This window comes from Rhinopithecus roxellana, chromosome 21, assembly GCF_007565055.1.
Source record: "Rhinopithecus roxellana isolate Shanxi Qingling chromosome 21, ASM756505v1, whole genome shotgun sequence".
Lineage (NCBI taxonomy): Eukaryota > Metazoa > Chordata > Mammalia > Primates > Cercopithecidae > Rhinopithecus > Rhinopithecus roxellana.
Window position 1 is genome coordinate 57,159,440 of NC_044569.1, and position 18,964 is coordinate 57,178,403.

General features: G+C 38.7%; 1 protein-coding gene across 2 annotated transcripts in view; it reads left to right on the plus strand.

Annotated features, from left to right (window-relative positions):
- Positions 1-18,964, plus strand: part of RNF165 (ring finger protein 165) — a 293,800-nt gene that overhangs the window by 79,901 nt on the left and 194,935 nt on the right. The window contains exons 4-5 of one of the 2 annotated variants that reach the window (XM_030925830.1): positions 4,536-4,662; positions 13,623-13,795. In XM_030925830.1, the coding sequence (XP_030781690.1) occupies positions 4,536-4,662; positions 13,623-13,795 (300 nt within the window). Of the gene's footprint in view, positions 1-4,535; positions 4,663-13,622; positions 13,988-18,964 lie in introns of those variants that run through there. The other variant, XM_010386824.2, reaches the window with a different exon arrangement.

Genomic DNA, 18,964 nt, shown 5'->3' on the forward strand with positions numbered 1-18,964 from the left:
CTGCAACCGGCCTCTATTCTCTTATGTAGCTACTTCTACCACACTACTTTTCTACCTCATTGGACCAATCGCCCATCCCTTTATCAGTCCTCTCCCAGCTTCATGTCCTTCCCTATCAAGCCTATATAGGCCCAGCTGTCCTTTGCCAAATGTCACTTGTAGAGTTGGTTTTCCTGTTGTACTCACCTGGCAGTCTGATCACTGCATGCACACTTTGAGCCTATATCTACCCTGCTAAGCATAGCTGGAGAAAATCACTTTGTTACAGAGTTAGAGGTTGCCTTAATTTCCTAGTCTGTGGCCTCATTCAGGCTCTCAGTGCTTCCCATAAATTCTGCCTTTTCCTTATGCAGGATTCTTTCTTCATAGTGGCTACTTGGCTTTTCTGCATCTGCCCACACCTACACTCTGCAGATGGCCTTGCCACGTTCTTCAAAATCCAAATTACCTCAGCTTTCTGCTGTCAAACCTATTCTCTGACCTTTTGGAATATGAACAGGTCTCTCTCATTGTTAAAAACTATACATACATACATACATACACCCCTCCCTCAAGCCCATATTTCTTACTCAGTATCATCCTATCTCCTTTTCTTCTATAGCCAAACTTCTTAAACTGTGTTTACTCTTCCTTCCCTTTCATTATTCTTCAGATTGCTTTGCTCTATTGGCTTTCTCCCAGGCTGGAGTGCAGTGGTTCAATCATGGAACACTGCAGCCTTGACCCCCTGGGCTCAAGCAATCCTGTCTCAGTTTCCCGAGTTGCTGAGTCTATAGTTGCATACCACCAAGCCTAATTCTCCGCCCCACCGCCGCACCCCGTCTCTTAATTATTTATGTTCATCAGTACTTGGGTTGTATTCTATAGACCACTTTTACTTTTCTGGATGATCTTTATTCTCTCACCTATTGCAGAGGATTTAACAAGTCTATTTCCTCTTTAGATCTCTGACCTGAGCTTTAGAACAGTACCGGTTGTACCATTGACTGTCATCTACTGACTCCATGATAGTTTCACTCATTTTTGAAACATTCCTGGCACCTGTCTTAGTCTGTCTCTGCTTGCAAGTCCTGCTATTATGAACACTCATGATTTATGTGAAAACTTATGCGAACTGCTTATTGTATATATTAAAGGCACATTATCATCATGCCCTAAGCAACCACCCTCAGCTTTTATTAGTGCACTGAATGGCCCTGTAACTCTATCCCTTTACCTAAGTCAGAAACGTAAGCATCGTTTTTGACTTTCTGTGTTCTTTCATTTGCCTAATTCCCAACGTCACTAACTCGCCATTCGTACACACACACAGAGTATTTTCCGTTGTTTTTTTTCCTAGTTCAGCCACAGTCATTTCTCACCCAGGAAGCTGCAGCAGTCTAACTGATTTTGTTGCCTCCAGTATTTCCTGTCCTGCTTGCTATCAGTTTCATTTCTATACTCTGAAAGGAAATTCTTTAAAATGCAAAACCAGATGACATCACTCCTCTGCTTAAATCGTTAAGTGGCTTCCTACTTCTCAAAGTTAAATCCAGACAGCTTATCATGATCTGACCTGCTGACTTTGGTAGCCTTGTTTCTTATTACTCTTTTGACTGTTACCCGAAAATCTCACCAAACTTTTATACCTTAAAGGACAACTGAATGTTCCATATGCCACTTCCCCTCACCTGTGCCTACTCTTCCTTTAGAACTCAGCTACCCTGATTGCCCTCAAGTCTGGTGAATGTTCCCTATCAGAGCAGTTTTGAAGCAATGGTGCAATAGACTGCTTTTTATTATCTCTGCATATATTGCAGGTTCATTGAGGGTAGAGACTATGCCTGCCTTGTTCCCCATAGTATTTCTAGCACTTAGCACAGTGCATAGCATGTCACAAGTATTTATTGCAGGTACAAACAAATAGTAAAGACTGTTTCAATTATTGAATATGGAAAAGTTGAAGGCTATAAAGAAGAGAGTCTGTGATTTTGTATTCTTCCCTAGCAGTACAGTTGGAACAGTGTGCATGAGGATAGCCATAACTAAAACACTGAAGTAGAAATTGGATGAAGACTTGGCCACAACAAGGTATTAGGGATCAGAACAAGAATCTAGGTTTACCAAAGCAAGGCTTAACCAATTCTATTTAAGCCTAGGCAGCTTCCCTAGATTTAAATCTAGGCAGCCTCCCTAGATTTAATAAAACAGGGTTTTATCTGGTGAATGCCACCTTTTGTGTGCTTATAGGGTCCAGATATGTGCTATCTGCCAGTGCCACATGATCTGGATTACAAACCCATGCAGACTGTGATATATAATCTCAATCACTCGTTTAGCTAGGAGCCATTCTAAGCATTAAAATTTTTTCACATATATGCATCATTTTCAGTTGAAGAATAAAAGATAAAAATAGTACTAAAGAATTATGAAAAAGACCCACAATCATATTCAAACTTGAGTATTTTTCACAGCTTTACCCAGAATCTACATATTTTTATAGTGTTATGTGTAGTACTTGATATGTTAGTATACATTTTTCCAAGTTGCTACATAGCACTGTAATGAGTATCTTTGGATATAACATTTTGCTTATTTAAAGGCTAAAGAGTAAATTATTAGGGATGGGTTTACAGGGTCAGAAGGTATAAAAGTTGTAAGCCTTGCTTTGTGACTGTCTGTAGCTTTCCAAAAGGTTTACACTCGAGTGACAGGAGTATGAAAATTCAAGATTTGGCCAGGTGCAGTGGCTCACACCTGTAATCCCTGCACTTTGGGGTGGCCAAGGTGGGTGGATCACCTGAGGCCAGGAGTTTGAGACCAGCCTGACCAACATGGCGAAACCCCATCTCTACTAAAATTGCAAAAAATTAGCTGCATGTGGTAGCGGACGCCTGTAATCCCAGCTACTTGGGAGGCTGAGGCAGGAAAATTGCTTGAACCCCGGAGGCGGAGGTTGCAGTGAGCTGAGATTGCACCATCGTACTCTAGCCTGGGTAACAGAGCGAGACTCCATCTCAAAAAAAAAAAAAAAAAAAAAAAAAAAGTACAAGATTTCTCAATAACCTTGAAGCATTGGGTTGAGTGAAGGGAGAAGAGAGTTGTATGTAAAATTTTCTTTGTTTTCCTTTTTTTAAGACGGAATCTCCCTCTGTTGCCTGGTTGGAGTGCAGTGGCGCGATCTCGGCTCACTGAAACCTCCGCTTCCTGGGTTCAAGCAATTCTCTATCCTCAGCCTCCTGAGTAGCTGGGACTACAGGCACGCACCACCATGCCCAGCTAATTTTTGTATTTTTAGTAGAGACGGGGTTTCAACCATGTTGGCCAGGATGGTCTCGATCTCTTGACCTTGTGATCCACCCACCTTGGCCTCCCAAAGTGCTGGGATTATAGGCGTGAGCCAAAATTTTATTTTCTTTACATTGGTTTAGTTTAGGTTAGGTGTCGTGTAGATTTTTTTTTTTTTGATATGGGAAATAATTTTGTATCAGATCATAATATATTTAAATAAAAATACCCTTTAGAGAGTAAATGGGAATTTGTACTCATTGCAACTCTGTTTATTCTGTGTTAACTCCTAGGTATTCTAAAATTCACCCTTTTAAATCAGAACATTTAAGAGCTGGTACATAGGCCGATTTATTTGAGCTGTTGCTAGAATTGTTTTTAGAGCCACGTACTTTGATGCCATGCCATTAGCCATTATTGAGAGTTCTGTGAAGCTCATGTTTTCTGTGATGTTGGAAAATGTGTTTTATTGCATCATATAATACATGCTTTGGAAAGACTCTTACAGAAGAAGTCCTTACATGCCCCAGTGCTACAAACTGTTATGTTTTTCCAGAGTTTGTGGTTTGTTTCTAAGGAGAACTCTCAGTAATGTGCAAGTTACATTTCAGTTGCTCAGAGCCAAAATTGTGATTTACCTCCAGTCTTTCTTTTTAGATGTAGTTTTGGGTCAGATTTTGTCAAATCTATGTTTCTTTAGAGAAAACATACGCTAAATCTTTCACAAAGCATCTCAGTATAAATATGGTAGTAGAGATTACTTCTATTATTATTCCATATGTGCCTTTGGGCTTTTCTGGTTTAGAGTTTGGTTCTATTAAAATGTTAAGCAGTAGAGATCCCCACTGCCTTCTAGGTGGTTATGCAGGTCGTTTAAAAACTGACTGGAGTTGAATGCAAAAAGCATTACAACATAAAATATGTAGAGTGTATTATGGTTTAGGTAGACAGATATAGGTATTTACCAAAGCATTTACATTATTTATCCTAAGGAGTAGCGAGTGAGAGACTTTGAGTTCATACTTTTATATACTGCCGTGTTGTTTGAATATACATCATGAGCATGTATTCTGTTTCTTTTTTAAAACCAATGTTTGAACAAAGAACACTGCCCCAGCTTATTTGACAGTTTTGCTGTGGCAAGCTCTCACAGGGTGATTCTGTTTCCGGGACTAAACCTAGATGACAAATCTGTCAATGAGTTGTTTCCACTGTTTGTGAGAAATAAAATTATAGTGCTTGTTTTTTTTACTCCCCTTCTCTCTCAGGTCATTTGGATCCAGGATTCCTAGCAAGTGACAAAACATCTGCTGGCAATGCGCCACTCAATGAAGAAATTAACATTGCCTCTTCAGATAGTGAAGTAGAGATTGTGGGAGTTCAGGAACATGCAAGGTAGGATACTAATTGGAGTAGTCTGATATTTTAAGTTATAAATTCTATTTTAACCAGAAAACAAGTTAAAAGAAAATGGTAGACTTTATGGCATAGCCGGCATGAATGAATGATGGGAGCTCTCACTTTTGTTTGGCTTAAGAAATACTTTTCCTTAGACATGATATGAGCCTTACAGTGTGTTATATATTGTCTCATATCAAGAACATTTCAACTATACATGTCTGTGAACTAGAGCTGATGGTTTTTTCTTTTAAGCAAATGTTTAGTTAGCTTGACAGACTTCTCATTTAAGGCAGAAGTATCACTACTTTTTTCTCTCACGTTCATACTTTCTTGCCTTTCACTTTACCTTGAAATATACTGGGAGCAAACAGTTGGGAAACATGCATCTGACATCATGCCTCTTTGACTGGTTTCCTAGAGCACCTCTCCTTGTCTCTCATTAAAAGCAAACTTTTAAGTTATTTTGGTCTGTTTTTACAGAGTATATTTCTGGTAATGTTCATATAACTAAGGGAGTCTTGTTTCTTGGGGTTAAAAAAAACCCCACAAGACATCAAGTTGGTGTGTAGCATTATAAACATAATTTTATGAAGTTTGGCATTCGTTAAGGTAGGGGTCAGCAAACTGTCGCTCATAGGCCAGTTCTGGCCTGCTGCCTGTTTTTGTCTGGGCTGTGAGCTAAGAATGATTTTTACCTTTTTAGATGGCTGGTGGAAAAAAAAAATCAAATGAAGAATGATACTTTGTGACATGTGAAAATTACAGGAATTAAAATTTTAGTCTATAAATAAAGTTTTATTTTAACAACCGTGCTTGTTCATTTTGTGTGTAATCATCTATGTCTGTTTATGCACTCCATTGGCAAAGTTGGATCATTTCAACAGAGATTATATGTCCTCCCCAAAGCCTTAAGATATGTACTGTCTGAAAAGTCAATACCTTTGCAGAAAACATTTGCTGACTCCTGCTTTAAGGTAGGTTCATAATAATTGGTTCCAGCCCTTTCAGCCATATTCTTCTGAAACATTCTGCAACATCCTCCTCTCCCCACCTCCCCCACCGCACGTGCACACACCCACCCACCCCCCAACATTTAGACTTTAGAACTTGTGTGTTTTGTATAAAGCAAACAACTTTTCTCCCATGCCACAAGAGTGAAGTTGTGATTTTCTGATAAATAGGTATATGGCATAGTGTATTCATTACTTGGCTCTTTGATCTGATTTTACTCTGGTTACCCAGGTAATAAAGCACATTTGCCAGCATTTCTTCTGTCTCTTATATAAAAGACAAACTTAGAAGTGTAGCGTGGAGATGAAATACAGATACATGTATGTTAAGGGTACCTTTTCTAGTGAGATCTAAGTATGCTTTGAGAGCATTTTTCAGTCAAATAATTGGAACCTTAAGGATGTAGAGTTAATTTGTAGTTTAACATGCCATCTCCCCAAAAGTGGCCAATTCTGACTTTTTCAGAACTAGTCTTGTCCTAGAACTTCATCCTCTATTCTGTATTTATGCCTTCTGTATTTATTGTGTTTTATTCTGTAAGTATGCCTGTAAGGCTGCTTCATTTTTTCTTTTTCTTTTTTTTTTTTTGAGATGGAGTTTCACTCTTGTTGCCCAGGCTGGAGTGCAATGACACAATCTAGGCTCACTGCAATCTCCACCTCCTGGGTTCAAGCGATTCTCCTGCCTCAGGCTCCCCAGTAGCTGGGATTACAGGCATGCGCCACCACGCTTGGCTAATTTTGTATTTTTAGTTGAGATGGGGTTTCTCCATGTTGGTCAGGCTGGTCTCAAACTCCCGACCTCAGGTGATCTGCCCACCTCGGCCTCCCAAAGTGCTGGGATTACAGGCATGAGCCACCGTGCCCTGCCTCTTTTTCTTTCTTTCTTTCTTTTGTTAATGATTATTTTCCCTATTCTGGTGGGAAAGAATTTTTATTTTTCAGTCTTTCCTCTTTTTCTTCTGCCTTAATTACAAATTTTTTGCTATTAAATTCTCTTCCATTTTTCCATTTTTCTGTTTAGGCCGACTTACCCACCAGATGAGAAAGCTAGAACTACTGATTTCTTCCTTTACATCAGCAAATTTTTGCCTTTGGTTTATTTCACCATTGTTTCTTATGATATAAATTATCCTTTTAAGCCATGGGTCAGGATCTTTCTAGACTATTGTATTTTTAAATTTTAGGGTTCCTACTCTGATACCCTGCCCACTGACAGGTTGATGTGGGTGAACTATCTTCAGATGTGCCAGGGACATATCATTCATTCACCAACTTCCTTTTGAGTTACATTTCAAATTTTAAGTCATTGTACTTATGGGTTCCTACTTAAATAGGGAAGGAATAGGTAGAAACCTGTATTGTTTATCTAGTCTCTTACTCTGTGCTAAGACATACCACTTGGTCAGATTCTCTATTAATTTCTAACTCATCTCCCTTTTTATTGTTTCCTTATGCCTAGAAATGTTACAGCATGAACCACACTTATTTTTAGCGTCTTTGTTCAATATTTCTTCATCATTAAATGTTTATCTTCTTTTTTTAAAAAAACATTTTTATATCTGGAGTTACAATTATCATTATCTTTCTATTAAAACCTGGAAATTTAAATTCTCAGTTCTCCCCACCCCTAGCACACAATCCCTATTCTACACTTGAACAAAGTGACTTTGTCTACATTTTAAATAACATTACATTATTTTCAAGGATTTTTTCTTACAGGCTCTGAAGCATAAAGCTGTGTTTTATTCTTACTCATTGGTTGAATCCTGGGAAATCATATCTTGTAGGTGACATCCATTTTAAAACCTCAGTGGTGGTTAAAATTGTCCATATAATGGAATGCAGAGTTTACAGGTTCTTTGGAGTATTTTTAACTGACTCCTTTATTATTTTGTGAGGGTGTCTTTTATATTGATCTTGGGTCTAGGACTGAGTCTTTCCAACATTTATTTCCCCCAGCAGCTTCTGTATCAGTAGCCTGATAATCTTTCAGACATTGAAATTAAAAAGCTGAGAAGCAAGTAGGAGAAGAGGCTTTCTTGTTGGTTGCTTCAGAGTTGCCCCTTGGCTGCCTGTATCTCATCTGGAATTTATTTCTTTTATAGGTCTAGGGTTGCAGTTATGAAGTATTGATGTGCTTCTGGCAGGGTTATCGCTTGGAAAAAGGTTTTAGGTTTTGATCTACATCTTTTTGTTCTCATTTGATTTACATGTATAAAGTAGATGTTTTGTTTGGATTTAGTTGTCCTGTTCTTATTTTTTCTTTTCATATTCTACATTGTTGTTGGGTTTTTAAGAGTTTTTAAGAACTCAGATTTGGTTCTTGAGTTGTTCTCTGGAATTGTGGCTGTCCTGACTTGTATTGGGTGCCATTTTTCCATATTGGAAGCATTTTGCTTGGCCTTTGCACTCAGTAATTCTAGTTGTGATGTGCCTCCCCGCCCCCACCTTTTTTGATAGTTATTTTTATTTTAGATTTTGATGTATTCATTTCTCTTTTGTGTATCTCCTAGTCCTAGACTAGAAAGCATGCTTTCTGAACTAATGGTTGAACGCGTATTTTATGATGGCCTTGTATTGCTGTGTTAAACTCCTGGTGTTACCTAAATGTTATTTCCAGATGTTAATTTTTGGACAGTCCAGTTTCACAGATGCTCTTTTCTAGTGAGATGGAGACTTTCCCAGCATCTCTAGTTCTTCTGTGCCCACTTAATTTTGCCAAAACTCTTAATTTACAAACTTCAGGCCAGTAAGTTTTTTTGTTCTTGGTCCTGTTATTGTTTCCTTCTACCGACCTCATTGGTAATTGCTCTAGGAAGATGAATACATACATAGCCCAGATCTGTATGTTTTGAAACTGTGTTGGAACAGTTCCTTTTGATACCTGTTCTGAGGACCTCATTCTAGTCTGTTAATCCTGTGATCATTGGTGTTAATATTGGGTTATTCCTCAGCAAAATAATTGGTGTAGGAAGCTGTGTTTGAGACTCATTGCTTCATAGGACCAGTTGCTAACTTTTTTGTTTTTGAGATGGAGTCTCACTCTGTTGTCCAGGCTGGAGTACAGTGGTGTGATCTTGGCTCACAGAAAGCTCCACCTCCCGAGTTCAAGCAGTTCTCCTGCCTTAGCCTCCTGGGTAGCTGGGACTACAGGCGCACGCCGCCATGCCCGGCTAACTTTGTATTTTAGTAGAGACAGCGTTTCACCATGTTGCCCAGGCTGGTCGCAAACTCCTGAGCTCAGGCAGTCTGCCCGCCTTGGTCTCCCAAAGTGCTGGGATTACAGACTTGAGCCACCATGCCCGGCCCTGTTGCTAACATTAACTCCAAAAAAACTAGGGAGACAAATGAGTGTTTCCCTACAATCACAAGGATTCATTTCCTCTTCAGTTGGGAAAAAGAAGTAGAAATGTTATCTAAGAGGTCACCTTCAGGCTGTCTATAAATGAGAGTAAAAATGATTAATTTTTAATGTTGTTTTCTTAGAATAGTAAGCTAACTATATCAAAAGTTGATCATCAGAGCCTTCTCTGTGCGTGTGTCCGCGCACACACTTCATTTCCACTGTGCAGCCTTTCTATTGATATTAGTGTACGAAGAACAGGAAATTATTCTGTCATACCATATTGTTTATAATGTATTTTTCCCAACATTTTGGGAAGCGAGACCCAAACATTTTCTTGGTTATAAAATGCAAAATATGGCTCTAGGTTGTGTTTCATACCTGTCACCAATTGTATGCAGATTAAACGCTTTGTGAGAACAAAGCCTGTATCTGCACTAATACAGATTAGTAATACAATTGATTGGACCAATTGAAAACCAGTTGAGTATGTTCCTACCTCGTATCTTTCATGATACAGAAAAAGCATATGTGATAATACATGAAACTCTTTATTTTTTATGTTGTCTCACAAAATTTTGAGCCTCTTACATCTGTTATAGGACCACTCCAGAGGCTTAACAACTATTGTGCTCCCTCTTTCTCCTGGAATTTTTTCCCTATCTGGTATACATTTTTGTGTAATGTATACTGTCTTATAAAATAGTTGAAATATTTCTCTAGCACCCTTCTGTTTACTAGATGGACTGTTTTTTCCCTCTGTGGTTTAAAAATAATGTGTTAAAAGCCTTGTTCTGTCCTCATCCATCTCCTAACTCCCATTTTATTCAGTGTGTTTGAGATCATTAAAGTAAATGATTTTTGTGAATATTTTATTGGCTAATAACACGTACAGGTAACTAATAATGTACCTTTAATTTTTGCAAACTGCTTATACCCAAGTAACAAGCACTCAGATCAAAACACAGAAGTCATGCTGCGCTTTCTTTTTTGAGACGGAGTCTCGTTCTGTCACCCAGGCTGGAGTACAGTGGCGCTATCTCAGCTCACTGCAGCCTCCGCCTCCTGGGTTCAAGCGATTCTGCTGCCTTAACCTCCGGAGTAGCTGGGACTCCAGGTGCATGCTACCACGCCTGGCTCATTTTTTGTATTTTTAGTGGAGACGGGGTTTCACCATGTTAGCCAGACTGGTCTTGATCTCCTGACCTTGTGATCCACCTGCCTTGGCCTCCCAAAGTGCTGAGATTACAGGCGTGAGCCACCACGCTCAGCCACTCTGCACTACTTTCTAATTACAACCTCCCCTTTCTCTTTTCCCCTGTAACTACTATCTTGACTTTTTTTTTTTTTTTTTTTTTTTTTTTTTTTTTGAGACAAAGCTCAGCCACCCAGGCTGGAGTGCAGTGGCATAATTTCTGTTCACTGCAGCTTTGACCGCCAAGGCTCAAGCCATCCTCCCACCTGAGCCTTCCGAGTAGCTGGGAGTACGGGTGCCTGTTACCACACCCAGCTAATTGTGTGTGTGTGTGTGTGTGTGTGTGTGTGTGTGTGTGTGTGTGTGTGTTTGATAGAGATGGGGTTTCACCGTGGTGTCCATGCTGGTCTCGAACTTGTGAGCTCAGGCCATCCTCCCGTCTCACCCTCCCAAAGTACTGGAATTAGAGTCATGAGCCGCCGTGCCAGCCTATTCTGACTTTTAATGATTGTTTTGCCTGTTTTTGAACAAATGTTAAAGTCACTGTTGACCTTGGAGGGCATCTTAAAATCTTCCTTAACATTCCTGACAGATGCCTCAGCAATTACTTGAGTTCTTAAAAGGCAATTCATTCTGTTTCTTAGTGGCTTTGTTCTATAGCAATGATTATCTGAAACTTGCCTTCTAAAAACTGATTCATGGTTCTTAGCATGCTCTCAGTAGTTTTACCTTGAGCATGAAATAGTACCTTTCATGGTGGCTTCCGCCTCACAGTGATTCTCCTGTCTTTGGGAATTCCATGTACAACTATTAATAATTAGAGTTAGGAAAGCTTTTGACCAAAGGTAGTATCATCACATTCTCCAGATAATCTAAAATTTTGAAGTAGGAGAAATAGGGTTAGGCGTTATTCTGTCATCTTAGGCTCTTTGAGGTGCCCAGTGTCCTTCTAATAAATTCTCTTTATTATTTAAAGTAGCCTAAGCTGGTTTTTGGTAACTGGAACCATTTGTAACATAACTACAGAAGTGATCTATTTTTAGATAGTTGAAGTGCCCTGTCTCCTATTCTGTCTCCTTCAGCCATTCCTCAGTAGGAGATATGGTCTCTAAACCTCTCACTCTCCCAGTTCTTTTCCTATGCCAGACACTTTCTAGACTCTTCTTTGCTGCTTATTGAATGGCCCCGGGAACCAGGCAGTGCTTCTCTCAGTCAAACATGCTATAGTAACTTCAGGTATAGCCTGAAGAAGGCATTCTTATTCAGTGGAAAATAAACCATTGAATGGAGACCTGATTTTATTCCAGTTCTATACTTTACTTGTTTAAGAGCCTAGGTGGTTGTCTTTTGGCCTAGGTTTTTTCTTCTGTATGATAAACAGATTAGATCAGATTTTTAAAAAGCCATTGCCTGATGTTACATTTTATGATTACTTAGTGAGCAATACAGATAAACAATTGGGACTATATACTACTTTTACTTCGAAGATATTTTTAGAAATTCTGCCAAAGATTACATTGACTCTCTTTGCCACTCATTCATTGCCTGAATTCTTACCAGATTTCTAGCCAGCTTGACTTCAATTAGTGCTTGTACAGGTGAGCTTTTGAATTGTCAAGTAACTTTATACTTCTAAATTGTTAGTTTGGGCCTATCTGTATTCTGATGATTTTCGCTGTGTTTTGCCACACCCAATTTGATACACATATCTGTAAAGCAGCAACATGATATGGAAAGCATTGGACCCAAAATCAGACCTGTGTTCCTTGGCCTATGACTTTCAAGCATTGTGAGTCTGAGCAAATCATGTAACCTGTTTAAGCCTCAGTTTCCCTCTCTGTAGAGTGAGGATAGTAAATTCCATGCTTACCTCATAGGTCTGTCGAATTGTCCAGTGAGATAATATATGTGAAACCGCTTAGAAAACGTAGTGTTTCATTGGCCTTCAGTCCTCAAAACCGTTTCTATAAATGTTGAATGGACTCCTTTGGCTGACATTTTTCCATGACTACATGGTCATTTAATATGAATTTATATAGTGGGTTGAACAGATATGAATTAGACATTGGGCTTTATGTCCCTTATTTTAATGTCCCTATTTATTTCGCTAGCTAATCTTTGAAAAGGTAGTAGCCTCTGGGTTAGTAACTACTTAGCCCGTCTCTGGACAGATGATGGGCTTCTGGTACTGTAACAAATTTGCATTCTGCCCTCTGCTCTGGCCCTGAAAGTTCTGTTCTTAGGAACTTTTCTTAATAAGGGAGAAGTTATCAGGTTAAGCCTTTGTAGGAGTAGGGCATGTTTGCAGGAGCTTAAGGGTCCTTGGGGTAGTTTTGCAACTGAATCTTGTCCATTATTACCTGAATGTTCTTTTGAACCTGGGAGTTTAGGTAGCATTAAATCAAAGCCGAAATTCTCAAGTGGCCCAGCATTATTTGTTGCTTACAGATCGTCAGACAGCTGCTCAGGAGCCACTGTGGTAGTTTAGTGACTGGACTCATGCCACTTATTACTTCTCACGTATGCTACCTAACATCTGCTCAGGAAGTTTAGATGAGAGGACATAGCATTGGTCTCATGAGTTGCCTGCCTTCCTCTCATTTGAGTCAGAACTTAGTGTTTTGGCCTGGAGGTTCACAATTCTATCATTTGACTGGAATATGGAATTCAAACTGTCAGTGTTTCTGAAACAATTTTATTTCAGTGAACTCTTGGTATGACTTGCTAACAAGGCAGTTCTGTCCCTCTGATAGAACCCTTTTAGTGGATCTAAACTGAAGATTCAGCTGTGTTACTTTCACAGAACCAAATTATAAGCGATTCTGTTGAATGAACCAAGTGCTTCTGTTGTGACCTTCAGGACAAGGGAAATTGATCCTTTATTCATGATCTGTTACTGACAGACTTTCAGAAATTTAATCTATAAAAGGGTATTACTGTCACTGTCTTTGAAGCCATTATTACCAATTATAAAGCTTATTTTAAGTTTTAACTATTTTTCTTACTGTTTGGTTTGTTCAGACCAAGATTGTTTGGGCATCTTAACTTTGTTCTGGATTTATGTGTTGCACTGTCATGAAGATCCCAGAGGTATAAATGAGTCCAGAGAAACATCCTCTCACCCATGGTCAGTGACTAATCTAGACACAACTCAGGAGTTTCCGGCTGAGATAAGATCCTTGGCCTTTTTAAGGCTAAACTGAGAGAGGGACCAAGTGGAGTGTCGTGGGGTGGGGAGAGAGGGAGACAGAGATGGAGGGAAGGATATTGATTGTGGATTTTATGAACCTGCATACTAGGTTTATCTTAGTAAAAATGTTGATCAGTACAACTGAGATCATATTGTCTTCTGTTTTTCCCGTAGTGGAATTAACCATGCTTTTGTTCTTCATCTCATTTGCAGGTGTGTTCATCCTCGAGGTGGTGTGATTCAGAGTGTTTCTTCATGGAAGCATGGCTCGGGCACGCAGTATGTTAGCACCAGGCAAACACAGTCATGGACTGCTGTGACTCCCCAGCAGACTTGGGCTTCACCAGCAGAAGTTGTTGACCTTACCTTGGATGAGGATAGCAGGCGTAAATACCTACTGTAATACAATGTCACTGTGTTTCCTCTGCACTGTTCCCTTCCACTTCCTCATCCTTTGTGACATGGAAGTTCATTGTCATAGCTTCAGCTTCAGAAGCTGTTTGTGGCATTTGTAGGATTCAAACTCATGGAAAATTCCCTCCTCTTCCCCCTTTTTTTAAAGTCACTTAGGAAAATAACTTATCACAGAGAAAAGAATTTCTTCCTTCACTCAGTAGGAATATGAGAATGATGAGTTTTATTAGACAGCTTTATTTTACTTGGTGACTTTTAATCTTAGGAAACTCTGCCTTCCTTTTAGAATAATATTTTAATTGCCAGGCAAAATGGGTTTCAGTTTTTCAATCTTGTATTTATTTTTCTGTATAATGAAATTAATATCTAGACTTGACCACTATCTGCCCACCCCATTGGCACTTCCATCTTAGGGCATTCGCACACATATCAGTCAGGTCCTTTTTGGCACCTAGTAGGGCATGTGCATTTAAAAACCTGTCCTTAAAAATAGAAGACAGAAGTATTAAAAGTATTTTTTCTTTATTTTAAGTCTTCTGCCTTCTTTCCTGAGTTTGCTCCTGTTGACTTCCCACAGCACAGATAATTGACATGTCCCTTTGTGTTTATAAATACTACTAAGGTGACTTAGTTGGTCTCCTTGTTGCAATAATTAATAACTCTTTGCAAAATGTCTCCTTGGAGACAGAGGCATTTCAGATAGATACCCACCATGAGGTTTTCTGGGCATCTGAAAGTGTTAAGAGTTCAGTGGGAAAAATCTCTCTCCCTCGGCTTTTTTTTCTGGTTTAGTCAAATAACGGGTGAACATAGAAACCTGTTGGGAAGAATATGAAAAGTTACGTGGCCTCTGAGGCTACAGGCACTTGCAAATCTGAGAGGAAAGTGCTGTCTTTCATAGCTGGTCTCTATATAAAGAGTATGTAGCAACAACTGTTTAACATCCGAGATGAAGTGGACCTGATGTTGTATTTGGGTATTTTTCTCCTCTATCTTCTAAGAAAAAAAAATACCATAAGAAGAATCAGAATGTACCATAAGAAGTCAGATGCAAAGCACGTTAATTGGTAAGTTTTACAGTATCTAAAAGGATTAGCAAAGGGTAGTAGGAGCTTCAGGGAATTCAGGAAATGCCAGCATTGGAATTTTGTGGCATTAGTTACTACCTTCTTTCTTATAATATGTTGTAGTTACTAGTGAATTCTTTTAAAAGCAATACCTAGAGTTAGAACACTATTCTGCACAGGGGGAGTGAAGTAATATTGGTTTAGAAGACTTCGCTTTTTGTTTTTCATGGTTTTTGTTTGCTTTTTTTGTGTGTGTTTGTTTCCATTGTTACCATTACTATGGCCCTTTGCCTCTCTCTCCAAATCCCCTGGTGGCTCTTCTTATCATAAGAGTATGAGAACTACCATTTTCAGTTTTCATTCAGCAAAACAAATTTACCAAGTGCCTGCTCTGCATAAGGCACTGTGAGGGGTGGGTGCTCTGGGGGCTGCTGAGATGAATGACACACACCCCACATAAGCACGCATCGGAGTCTGCCTGCCTCCACCTGCCTGGCCTGTTCTTCTTCTTCTTCTTTCTTCTTCTTCTTCTTTTTTCTTTCTTCTTTCTTCTTCTTCTTTCTTTTCTTCTTTCTTCTTCTTTCTTCTTTTTTTTTTTTTGTTTTGTTTTGTTTTGTAAAGACAAGTTTATTCCTTTATCCCTTCTTGTTGCGTTAGTTCTCCTATATATTCCTTCTTCTTTGATCTTCTCTGATAACATCTCATTTGATCTGGCCTCTGTCCTTCGTCAGTTTTTTTTTTTTTTCCTGCTTTTATTAGATCAGGCTTTTAAGATCATGAACCTCCAATTTTAGCAAATCAGTCTCTCACACGGCCACAATTCTAGACAAAAACCAAAGACCCAGAGGCCAGAGCAAAGTAGGACCGTCTGAAGATTCACTACTGGTGTATCCTTGGACCTTCACATTTTACTTTAGGATTAATTTATTGAATTTTACTGTTACACATAGTTTTTGACTTGAATTAAAATACTAGACAAAGCAGAAATGTACAATTTCTGGTCTGTGTTTTCCAGGAAAATCATAGAGAAGAGAATAGAGTGGATTATGTGACTTGAAGTTTTTGCAGCTTGTTTTTTTCCCCCACTATCAGGGCAGAGGCCCATTTTAATGAATGTTTTTGCATGACCTGTTCTTATGTTAACCACATATTTTTTTTTCCCAATTCCACACAGCAGGTGATTTCCCGTGACATATTTTCTTCATAGTCCCTAATAGTCATCCTCTACAGAGTTGGTGTGCTGTGTGCACTGTGGATGAGGAACAGAGTGGAGCTGTAACCAGTCTCTTCTCTGGCCCTTTGCCTTTATGTCAGCTTGCACTTTTCCCTCACTTATTCGTAGTCCAGCTCCCAACTGCCTGACTTAATGGACCAGAACAGAGATTTGGATATTAAGATGAAGAGGGGAGGGGAAGGGATGGTGGAGATAGACAGCTCTCCCCTACTAGGTCGGGATATTTCCCTAATAGCTGTAGGGAGACTGTTTCAACTCTCCTTTCATTGCTCTTTCCAGAAGAGTGGAGACTGTGGTTTCAGGCAAGGTATTAATGATACAATTCCGTGGTATACAACTCCTGTGACATTTGAAGTTTATTTTAAAGGGATTTTTCTTAATCAGAGTTTTACGTTTGGTAGCATAAGTAGTTCTTTATGCTTCACAGGACATTGTCTTCAGAGTAATCGCTCTGCTAAAATGGTACACGTGGGTCACAGATTGGTTTATGCCACTGACTTGGTAAAGTTTCCATTCCCTCCGATTTGTGAAAAACAGAGCAGTGACCTAGCTGTTGCATCATCATGACTGCCATGTAACCTATAATTGCTGCTCTCCAGTAATTGTCTTTTCATTTTGATGGTAGGGGCCAGACTGAATGAATAATGCATACTTTTTTATTCAGTTTATTTCATTCAGTTTATTTTTGGCAATCAAACATCCCATAAACTTTGCTTTTATTATCAATTATCAATATGAATCGTCTGGTTTACTAATTTAGTCATTTGTTCATCTTTACTTTTAGTAGATTAGCACCATAACTAACTTAAAATAAGTTTGTTACCTGCTTTTCATACTGTCACAAAGGTTTTTGAAAAAGCTGGGGACACTATTTTGTCTTTTAGTTTTAAACTTTTTTTTTTAAGACAAAGCAAGCACCCCAATCCCTGTTCTCCAATATGTGTATGATGTGACTTCCATGTAGATATAAAAATGATTGTTCCCTAACCAAACTTCCTCAGATTGTGCACTGTTTGTTTAAAATAATCACGTATTTTAGTCTGATGCTGTTGTATTTTTTCATTTTATTTAAAACACTACTTACTTCTTATTCTCTTAACAAATTTTAAAAAGTAGTGATCTTAAAAAAAAAATCACTGGATAACTAGGAAATATTTTTGTTGTTGTTTTGTTTTTTAAAGAGTACAGAGGCCATTGAAGCCTTTTGCTCCTCTTACCGTGAAAATGAAATGTTAGCCATTGTATGGCTAGGAACCAATGCACTTGGCAGTTAATGGATCTGCTGTTGCTGGAGTGTGAGTGTGGACTTGATGCAGTGACGACAAATCATTGCTTAGAATTAATGTTTTCAAATGTGCAACTCTAGTTTTTAAAACAAAAATTGGTTCTTTACATTCATTATTTAGTTTTTGTTTCCCTTTAGTATTTAATGGTCTTTGGAGAAAAAATAATAAAACAGAGTGTTATATATATATTTTTTGGTGCAAGATAAGATTTTCTGTTTTTTGAAATAAGTCTGTAGCATAAAGGTTAAACTATTTTAAGACAAAATAAAATAGAGTGTATTTAAACAATGATATCTTCTGAGGTTTTTTATTTTTTTTATTTTTTATTTTTTTCCTATCTGCTTCAGTTAATTAAGTGGTACCTGGAGCAGTTTCCAGGTTACCTTCTGAATGTGAAAGTGGATTCTATTTTGTTAACAAGTCTTATCTTTATAAGATGTCTGAGTTTCAAAGCAAGAGCTGTATCCTTGCAAGGTTACTTGCAAAACTACTCCCAAGAAGTAGTTTTCTTCAAGAATTTTTAGTTCTGCTTGTACTGGAAAATGATCTATTAACAATTAGGAAACACAATATTAACAAGTAGGAAATATCTTTAGATTTTTGAAATGGTTCTTTTATACCACCCTGTATCTGAGACGTAGACATATTCATACCTATAAGAAACTGGCCGGGCACGGTGGTTCATACCTGTAATCTCAGCACTTTGGGAGGCCAAGGTGGGTGGATCACCTGAGGTCAGGAGTTTGACACCAGCCTGGCCAACATGGCAAAACCCCGTCTCTACTAAAAATACAAAAATTAGCTGGGTGTGGTGGTGGGGGCCTGTAATCCCAGCTACTCAGGAGGCTGAAGCAGGAGAATCACTTGAACCCGAGAGGCAGAGGTTGCAGCGAGCCAAGATCGTGCCACTGCACTCTAGCCTGGGCAACAAGAGCAAGACTCTGTCTCAAAAAAAAAAAAAAAAGGAAAACTCTTCTTTGACTCTAGAAGGAAATAGTTTACCTAGGATCTCACGTTTGAACCCTTTTGCCCTTGGATGCTGCTTTTTGAAGAAGAAACTAGGCACAAGTAAGTAATATAATCTGTAGCTAGTGCTTTATCTCATTTGGGCTGCTTCTTTGTTCTTTTGCAGGCATTTGGCCTTTCCTTCCCTTATTAGTTTGTTTTTCAGAGTAGATACCAGCTATTTATAATTATAGTCTAATCAGAAAAATTACAGATAAAGAGTCTTTACCAAATATATATGTATCTCTTCAGCTCCATTTTTGCAACCAAAGTAAAGTGAATTTCTTCTAGGTTTTGTTTTAACCGCACTTGGAACCAAGTGCTCTATGAAAGAGCGATCCTCCTAGGTCATTGGTAGGCACGAATTTTTTTTTTTTTTTTCCCATGATTCCATGATTGAAAGCACTGATTCATAGAATTAGAGAAGTTCTGGCCTACAGTGGAGCTTCAGCTGGGAGAATCTGCCTGGAGCAGAAGAAAGCAACAGTAAGTAGTGGTAGGAGCACTGAGCTCAGAAAAAGATGCAAGTAATGATCATGAGTGTCAGAA